Here is a 10,060-nt window from a genome sequence, read left to right on the forward strand (position 1 = left end):
ACAAAACGCCTTCATTTAGTATGCTTGGAAACAACAGTAATAGAATAACTCTCATAACCCACTATATTCTGTGTACACAGAAGGAGGAACACAGAAATTTTATATGTTGTTTTCTTCTGATGATGGAGTGTAACAGAAAAAGAAAAGAAAAAGTAGAAATTGAAATTGTTTCTTTTACGCTGTTTGGTATGGGTGAAAAAAGAAAGAAATTGAAGGATATCTTGGTCTTTTAAAAAATAATTACATTTCTCTCTTTTTACTTTCTATTCAACCAAACTAAGAAAGAGAGACAAATATATTTCTCTTACACCAAACAACACATCAATTTTACTCTATTTTTCACATCTTTCTCACCTATTTCTCTCTTCTCACTTTCCCACAACCAACATACCCTTAGTTAGATTTTACGCAAACATAAAACGCCCTATGGATAATTTTATCAACATTCTCCCTTTGGAATCAATGTCAAAGAACAGCTAAAACCAGTTCTATGATCTAACAGATTGGCTGCCCCCATTCTATATCAATAGAAACATCAACTCAAAAAACCATCCACTAAATCAAATAATACTAGCTGGCATTCATGCTTTCAATTCAATAACAGATACCAAGTTCAACTACTTAGAGAGTTAGCAATTAATAAATAAATGTGAAGCTTGTTATGTTTATCCCTTGAAAATAGAAGATCCTATATCATCATACTTTGACATTAACCACTAAAATAACAAAACGAATGAATAAACCAAAAACAACGTGTTAATTAACTTCTAAACTAATATTTTCATTAGCTTCTACTCTTATGCACTATAGAAAATACAATCACACTCAAATCAAGTAGAATAGCGAGAAGCAAAAAAAAAAAAAAACCTGAGAGTTATATACAGTCATAACAAGCTAATCAACAATATTCAATTTAATTTCGTACCTAAATCAAAACGCATAGTTATAAACTGCTGAAAACTTTATTCACTAGATCCAATTTCAAAACCTAGGGTTTCAAAAAAAGGGAAACCCTAAACAAATTAGGGTTAACCCGAAAACAAGTCAAGTCCACACCTGACATTCTCTGGATCCATCGAACAAATTACCTGAACTACTCTTCGATGAAATTGCGACGAGGACTTTCCGGCAGAGAATCTTAAGAATCCTTGTCCTAAACCTCCACGAACCAGACCGAAACGAAGCGGAAGCCAAAATCTGAACATCAAAAGGAACAGAACCGCTAGATTTATCAGCGTTGAGATCGTTAACAGCGCGAGATTCAAGGTAAGCGTTTGCAGCGGAGAAAGTAGCGTTGAGAGTGGTTTCCGACTTTGTATCTTGCTTAAACGGAGCGAGTGGCGATTCAGCGATGTAGTTAGAGTGGTAGAAGATGGAAGAACGGAGTACGTTATAAGTAACGGACATTTTCTTGTTAGCGTTACGGACGTTAAAAGAGAGGTGCCACGTGCCGGTTAACGATTGGTTGGAAGCTGAGAAGTTGGAGAGTGAGAGAGTTGTTAAAGTGAAGTGAGGGAGAGAAGGACGGAGGACAAGCCATGTGATGACTAAAATCACGCCGAAGATTACGACGAGGCAAATCATGGTGGCGAAGAAAGCGCGGAAGAAGGAGCGGGAGGCGTAGGGGCGGGGTGGTGTGGGAGGGTCGTAGTATCCTCGATGGTAGGGGTATCCGGGTGGTGGTTGGCCGTTGTTGTGGTGGTTGAAGGGTGGGGCTGGGTAGCCGGTGGCGGGTCTGGAAGGTTCCTGCATTTGTGAGTGAATATTGCAAAAGTTGGATGAATGATTAATTGATTATGAAAAGCACTTAAGCAGTGTGGAGTGAGAGAGTGGAATAAGAGAAATGAAGAGAAGGGTGATTTGGATTTCAAAGCTTTTTTTTAGAATAAGGAGTGTAGTAGTGGTGAGTTTTGGAATTTTTCGGATTCTTAGGTTAGAAAAATTCGAGGTAAATTAATTGTTGGAACAAGAAAGAAATTCCCTTACTGATCACATCTCTATTTTTTCCAATTAGAATAAATTGTCGTTTCGATTAACGTGTGGGTGACCACTTTTCCATATTGATTTCTCCACCGAATCACCCATTCAGCATATTCTTCCGTTTAACCTTTTCTATTTTAAACTAAATTACATGTTTACTCTCATATTTTATTTTTTTTATCTCTTAATTTTATTTTCGCTAATCATATTAATCATTTCTGTTACTTCTTCTTCTTCACAAATTAGAGGTTCGTCATCTTCTTAATTTGGAGTTTGATGGTTCAATTTATTTATAATAAAAACAAAGTTCCCCTATTTCCCTAATTCAATAATCATTATCAAGACAAAATTGCAATTTTTACTATTGGACTCAAAACTTCAGCAACTTCATTAGAGAAAATACAATCATTTCTCAATTTCCAAATAACTCAAACAGCAGTATATCATACCTTTTTTTCATTATCTACTAAAGATACAAATATAAAAAATAAGTAAGACAACTCACCCAAAACACTACAAAAGTATAGTTCAAACCACCAAAAATCTCATACCAAATTACTATCGAAAAATCATACATAGAAACCAAGTGAACCTCTAACTCCAAATGACCCAAACAAAAAGCACATTTTTATGCTTCCGCCTCTACAATTACTTTTCTTCTAAGTTAAGTATAGAGTATATAGTCTTTCTCTCAACAATTTTCAAGCGAAAAGAATCACTTTAGATAAATTAATATTCTTTCAATGAACATTTAATACTCTAACTTTTTCCTTGAGCAAACCCAAAGAAAGCAAAAAGATGAGAGACAAAGACTTATAAATTAATGAGACAAAATATATGTTGTGTATCTCGCTCAACATCATTTGTCAGACTCAATTGAAATGAATCGAAGGTTCAAATATATGTGAAAATTAGATATCATACATTCATTCCAAATAAACAATCTTATCTACTACATAAAATTTTACTACAAACATCGCCACCCACCTACCAATATAATACACTAAAGGTTGTTGTTGAATTGAGGCCCCCAAAAGCCTTGAGAAGACAACTGTCAAAGAGGACGAACCTAACTATATATCATACTAGAAGGAAATTGATTACCAATAGGTAATCTTTTTAAATATACTTCCCACGGACCAATTTACCCCTAGTACCTTACTAGCCTCTAATGTAACATATTTATTTCCGCCAAATTAGAGTATGTAAAGGACTCTCCAAGATATGCAAAGATCAAATTAAAAATTAGATTTAGAAAAGTTAACAACTTAACAATTTGTGCAAATTTTAATTCCATTATTTTTTCCCTTTAGATACGACTCGACTCTGTGTAATAAATTAGATGATCTTTTAAAAAATAATTAAACTAAAAAGAAATATCATTGCCTTAAACTTCTCCCAAGATAAATAGAATAAAAAAAAATAAAAATAAAACTTTTTAAAAAATTGGGAGTTTCTTTAAGTAAATTATACTAAAAAAATTAAATATAATTTATCAAAATAAAAAAGAGATCGAGTTTCAAACACACGTTTTAAGTAAAATATCAACGCAATGTCACTATAAATTCAAAAGACAAATCCTTCGTCAAATTTATGTTTTTCTCCAAGTAATTTATATTATGATAACCATCATTATCCTACTAAAATAATTTATATTGACTATAAAATAAAATTGATGGTTTTTAACTTGTTGTCATTAAACAAAACTAGACAATTCATATTTTAAGAACAAATTTTAAATTATAACAATGCATAAAATCCAAATTTAATAGGTTAACATGTTATTTGGCCTAGTTTTGACTAAAAGAGATCATGATTCGTTAACAAAATGTTCATGATTCATGACCTAAACATATGTATATGCATAGAACTAGACAAGCAAACCATGTAAAATGAAAAAGAAAGCATTGATTATAGATAGGTAGTGATTGTGATTCCTTCAAAGAAGATTACTACCAATCCCATGAACATTTTCGTTTTTCTTAATTAATAATAAAGGCATAGAGGTGAAAGGCACAAATACTCACAGAAGAGATGCAAAAAGTGACACAGGCACTCAAGGAAGACCAAAACCGCGTCAATTACCACCCAAAAAAATAAACCGCGTGAATAAAATGGAGGATAACTTTCTAGCCCCACCATCACTAGTATATTCTACCGCGGGAGTTTACACGTGAACTGGTTTTTTTTCTTTAAGAGTCAAGTCCTATATCAATTCAGGAAAAAAATAATTATGAAGGACGTATCTATATCACTTCATGAAGAAAAAAAATTATGAAACACGGAGAGGATGCAATACAGATATATATATATTTTTTTAAAATTGTATATTTGTAATATTTTTTTAAAATACATTACAAATATACAATTTAAATACGTTCATAAATTTTAATAAAAAACTACTAAATGTAGAAGAGTTGCAAACAAAATAGTCATTAATAATTTTTCGTTAGTGTGTAACTATGGTAAGTTGGTGAGTGTATATAATTAACAAAAAATATTTTTATTTTTACAAGATTATTTAAAAAATAATTTTAGTTTATATTGAAATAAAATTTTTATGATTATCTTTTAACTTTAAATTTTTTTAATAATTTACAATTGTGTTTATCATGTAAAAAAAATTAATATAAAAGTGAAAAAAATATAGATTTGTGAATAAATTTTTTATATTGTTATAAATATGTATATAAAAATTCATTTAAAAATATATATTAATTTAATAATATAAATTAATATTGCAAGTATGATAATTTTATAAAGATTAAAAATTATATTTTTATTTTACAGAGACTAAAATTAAAATATTAAAATTTTATATATAAAAAACCGTATTTGACCTAAAATGGATATCAAATGTAGAAATTTAAAATTAAAATAGTAACTGGGGAAAATCAACCACAACATCGTCAACAACCAACATGAGCACCATTGATATTTTCATTTTGTCCCACCAGCATGTTAGTTGATTTTCTATCTAACCTAGGTGTTACTGCATACTACATAGAATATACAAAAAGATCATGCTTCTTTCCTCCGCCTAACTTTCAAAGCTTACCTGTGTCTTTTATGGCAACGAATCCAACATCGAGATTGCCACAGTAAATGTCCAAGAACTTTTCCCTACTTCCCATATTCCAGCTTCAAATACAACTCTAGCCAACATTTTCAAGTCAAAGTTCACTATCCCTTTATTCTAATCCTTAACCAGCTCATCAGAGACCACCTTATGAGCTAACTAATTAGTGGATGGATTCCTTAAGCTAAACGTAACTTTCACATCCTTGTCGCTGTTCTTATTCATATTTTTTTAAAATTGTATATTTGTAATATTTTTTTAAAATACATTACAAATATACAATTTAAATACGTTCATAAATTTTAATAAAAAACTACTAAATGTAGAAGAGTTGCAAACAAAATAGTCATTAATAATTTTTCGTTAGTGTGTAACTATGGTAAGTTGGTGAGTGTATATAATTAACAAAAAATATTTTTATTTTTACAAGATTATTTAATAAATAATTTTAGTTTATATTGAAATAAAATTTTTATGATTATCTTTTAACTTTAAATTTTTTTAATAATTTACAATTGTGTTTATCATGTAAAAAAAATTAATATAAAAGTGAAAAAAATATAGATTTGTGAATAAATTTTTTATATTGTTATAAATATGTATATAAAAATTCATTTAAAAATATATATTAATTTAATAATATAAATTAATATTGCAAGTATGATAATTTTATAAAGATTAAAAATTATATTTTTATTTTACAGAGACTAAAATTAAAATATTAAAATTTTATATATAAAAAACCGTATTTGACCTAAAATGGATATCAAATGTAGAAATTTAAAATTAAAATAGTAACTGGGGAAAATCAACCACAACATCGTCAACAACCAACATGAGCACCATTGATATTTTCATTTTGTCCCACCAGCATGTTAGTTGATTTTCTATCTAACCTAGGTGTTACTGCATACTACATAGAATATACAAAAAGATCATGCTTCTTTCCTCCGCCTAACTTTCAAAGCTTACCTGTGTCTTTTATGGCAACGAATCCAACATCGAGATTGCCACAGTAAATGTCCAAGAACTTTTCCCTACTTCCCATATTCCAGCTTCAAATACAACTCTAGCCAACATTTTCAAGTCAAAGTTCACTATCCCTTTATTCTAATCCTTAACCAGCTCATCAGAGACCACCTTATGAGCTAACTAATTAGTGGATGGATTCCTTAAGCTAAACGTAACTTTCACATCCTTGTCGCTGTTCTTATTCAAGTGAATGGGTTGTAGCACAATGGCCCTCGAGAGCTCCACGGAGCCATAAAACACTGAGACATAGAAACGGTCAACCATTAGTTCTACCTTTTTGTTTGGATTTGTTATGCTTAGTTCTATCTCGTACATGCCTTTGAGCTCCGAATCAGAGATACTGAAATCGGACACAGATTGAGTTGACACGAAAATGAGGTTCATGGGGGTCCATGACATTCCAAGCTATAGCGATGATAACAGTTAGAGGACCTGGGTGTTGAAGTACTAGTATGAGGTTCTAGCTAAGACTCCATGTAGATTTTGGAAGTATGTGCTACAAGTTATGCTATAGCTAGAAGGCAAAGAAAAATTTTGGCTGAGTTTTTTGTACTTTCTCTCTTTAGCAACAAACAATTAACAATCATGAAATAGAAGTGTGAAGGCGAATGTGTAGTGTAAAAAACAGAAGGGTATAAAAAGAATGGGCAAAGAAAGAAAAAGTACGAGAATGAGTATAGGTGACAATTACAAACGGCAAAGTATATACTATATTTAAATATTGTAATAACCATGAGGAGGTAGCAATTCTGACGTATACAATGGTATACTTTAAACTAAATTGGAAGCAGCTTCAACGAAGCATCTTGGAAATAAACATGAATCTGAGAAGTGAGAATCTAACATTAAGAGGAACTACACGTATATGCACGCCTAATTTAGGATAGTGAAAGTGTTACCAATCTGCCAATTAGAAAATAGTACGCTTCTGTAATAAAAGTGCTTGTGCCAAGTCTATCGTTAAGATCACCTATCTGCTTTTTTCAATTTATGAATGAATAATTTTATTATTTACAAAGCATTCATTCCAAATTGTTAGTTTCAGTGTTGTTTGATCCATCAAATCCTAATTCTCGTTGACCACATCTAGGAAGATCTAGAAAGTATTGAAGTGAGCATCAATTTAACTATGCTTGGCCAGAGCGTATACAATTGACTGTAAGTTGATGTTATTTATTTGAATTGTTACTATTTACAGCAGCATAAGGATACTGAAAGAATGAAAAAATGAGAGAAGAAATTATAACGTGTTATTTATCTTAATTCAAGTGGCACTTGAAAAGCTATGTCCTACTATTAAGCAATAAAAAGTATCAAAGACAAGCAAACATACAAGGAATAAAGATACCTCATTAATTACGTCCCCCACTTTCCTCAACCACCAATCCTTTTAGACTCTTAGCCAACCAAATGGCTGTCTCCCTTGGGGAGACCTTATCTTTTCCAAAGGGCTTCAGAACAACTGCAAGTTCCTCCAATCTATTTTGTTGCAGCAAATCTGCAGATAATTCTAACAGCCCTTCAAGTGCATCAGCTCTCTGCTTGGAAGATTTAACATCCAAAGATTCCTTAGCTGGTATTTCTTCTTCGGATGTTGGAGGGTTATATTTGGTATATTTTGCGGAATCAGGAATTTTAACATCTTGCGCCTCAACACAAGGATGGTCGGAAATACTTGACTTCAAGCTCAAGTTTCTGATTTCCAAATTATCAGTGGTATTTGACTTCAAGCTAGCAGCCTCAGAGAAGTTTGAAGATTTAAGTGACAAAGGAGTTCCTGTGTTTCTCATTTCTAAACCATCCTTTACAATATTGATAAGTTTACCGATATCTACATTTGTAACTCCCATGTCCATTGATTCCTTTACCGGAAGCTCACTCCCCATACGATAACTGCTATGGCGTATAACATGGATGATATCATCAAAAGCTGGGGGAAGATGACCATAAGCTGTCGTTTCAGTTGCTGGGTTCTGTAAAACCATTCCCTCCTCTTCTTGTAAAACGTTCTGGCTTGAGATTGTAGTAGATATAATCAGAGCCCTTTCCCTCACCATGAATTTGTCATCACCAGTGGAGATGCACATAAGTTTTGGCTGGTCAACATTATCAGGCCTATTATTTGGCAAACTTACTGGACTAACTTCACTAACAGACTTTTCTTCAGATATGGGGAGTGGATGTTTGAGAGAATTGGTTGAAGCTATTTCCTTAGAAACATCTGGAAGGTCTTTCATTTCTCGTGTGACTTCGGCAGAGGGATCAAGATACTCACAACCAGCAGATGTAGTTGTTTGATTTATGAGACAACTGTCATTATTAGTAACGGTATTGTGAAAAATTGGTGTAAATGGAGAGGTTTCACCAGACAAATTTTCAGCAGGTCCACTGTTGTCTGAACGTGATTCCACATTTTCAGTATGATTAAAACTCCCATTTTCATGAACTTTGGGTTCACTCAAGTCAATAAACGTGGTTGCAAAGTCAGAAAGTTCGAATCTTTGAATAGAGACTGAAGTTGAGACAGAATTGCTGCTGTCTGTTTGCATTCCTTTGGTGCTGCTTTCAAAAGACTTGAATGGCTCTCTAGAAACATGTGGTAGATGACCATAAGTCAACTGATGATGGCTCATATTAGGCTCCTGAGCTATTTTTTTTGGACTTAACCTTCCTTCATAATTTTCTGCATTTGCCATATCATGCCCAGCCTGCCTTATACGTCCTGGAAACGAGGGTGGCTTAAGTAGGCTTGGAGGAGTCTTTTGTTTTGGCTTGACAGGAACTCTAACTTCTGCTACTACTTGTTTGACAGGACCTGATGGTGATGCCACATTATGTCGAGGTTTAGTTTTTGGTGTAGATTCTATCATTGGTAGCTGTTGGCATGGATTGATACACAAGAAATAAGGGTCAGTGTCCTAATGAGATCTTTATACGTAACTAATAGTGCAGTATATCATTTCTAATTGTAATGTACCTGATGCTTTGAAGTATGTGATCCCTGGAATCGTTTTGCAGAATTAAGGGTTGCTTTTGAAGGTACAATAGTTGGCACCTCTAAAGTAGGCTTCAAACCAGTAACACTTTCGGGTTTGGGCAATTTAGACAATGTCTCTGTATTTATTTTCTGTATTGATATACCACCAGCCTTCAACCGATTGCCTCTCATTGGATAACTTGTCTCTCTAACGTTTTCATGTTTTGGTGCCATCATGACATTCTTAATTGTTTTCGGTTGCTTAGATCTAACATAAGAGTGGTGTTCAATGTGAGTTTGCTTCCTAACCTCCTGTTTATCAGTTTTTGCATTGACATTGCTGGAGCTATTTCCTTCTCCACCAAGCATGAAAAGATCAGACCCATCATCATTAATCGATGCCAGGTCTACCTCAGTGATTTTGCCATCGCCCTTGGTCACTTCTTTTGCAATGTTTCTCTCATGTGACATCAAACTACCTTTGCCACTACTCAAACAATTACTGTTATCACTTTCGGTTAAAATTTTTTGAGGATCATGGACAGCAGAGATTGTCTTTTCAGGAGAAGAGGCTGTTGGAGGACAGAGAGATGAACAATATTGGTGAACATAAGGCTGCAAATAAGGGTGCTTTAAGATTTCGGATGCCTGTGAGATACATAAAATGAAAATTTTCAGGTAAGTAATGATAGGAAGCCTGTTTCACATTGAAAATAATGTTACTCTTTAAGAGAGGCTTACTGTTGGGCGATGCTCAGGGTTTTTTCTCAGCATGCCTTTTATCAGTGTTTTCCTGTGTGTATGAATTACAGTTTAAGATTTCCAGAACACATACATGCGCAGAGATGAAAGTAAAGAAGAAAACAAAACTCATCCTCCGATCTATATGAATAGCAGAAAAAGATAAAGATAATTTGGCATGCATTTTTGTGGTTCTGATAGTTCTCAACTTCATTTTCACAGATGCTGCCTACCGGAAACCAATGGCATTC

The 10,060-nt window shown here is 33.1% G+C and overlaps 3 protein-coding genes across 4 annotated transcripts in view; all 3 read right to left on the reverse strand.

Moving 5' to 3' along the window:
- Nucleotides 1-856: 856 nt before the first annotated feature.
- Nucleotides 857-2,054, reverse strand: LOC101495270 (uncharacterized protein At1g08160-like). Its single transcript, XM_004487403.4, has one exon. The coding sequence runs from the start codon at nt 1,750-1,752 to the stop codon at nt 1,045-1,047; it is 708 nt and encodes a 235-aa protein (XP_004487460.1). The 5' UTR covers nt 1,753-2,054; the 3' UTR covers nt 857-1,044.
- Nucleotides 2,055-5,821: 3,767 nt separating this feature from the next.
- The window catches only part of LOC101494721 (serine/threonine-protein kinase Nek5-like), a 9,244-nt gene continuing 5,005 nt past the window's right edge, over nt 5,822-10,060 (reverse strand). Inside the window, exons 12-15 of one of the 2 annotated variants that reach the window (XM_004487402.4) lie at nt 9,810-9,861; nt 9,069-9,716; nt 7,440-8,967; nt 5,822-6,330 (exon numbers count right to left, since the gene is read on the reverse strand). In XM_004487402.4, the coding sequence (XP_004487459.1) occupies nt 7,444-8,967; nt 9,069-9,716; nt 9,810-9,861 (2,224 nt within the window). In that variant the 3' untranslated portion in view covers nt 5,822-6,330; nt 7,440-7,443. Of the gene's footprint in view, nt 6,331-7,238; nt 7,303-7,439; nt 8,968-9,068; nt 9,717-9,809; nt 9,862-10,060 lie in introns of those variants that run through there. The other variant, XM_027331549.2, reaches the window with a different exon arrangement.
- On the reverse strand, nt 5,883-6,475 carry LOC140918989 (uncharacterized). The gene is made up of 3 exons (XM_073364187.1): nt 6,213-6,475; nt 6,032-6,114; nt 5,883-5,965 (listed from the first exon to the last, which is right to left on the reverse strand). Exons 1-3 carry the CDS (start codon nt 6,473-6,475, stop codon nt 5,883-5,885), a joined length of 429 nt encoding a protein of 142 aa, XP_073220288.1.

Source organism: Cicer arietinum, chromosome 1 (genome assembly GCF_000331145.2).
Source record: "Cicer arietinum cultivar CDC Frontier isolate Library 1 chromosome 1, Cicar.CDCFrontier_v2.0, whole genome shotgun sequence".
NCBI lineage: Eukaryota > Viridiplantae > Streptophyta > Magnoliopsida > Fabales > Fabaceae > Cicer > Cicer arietinum.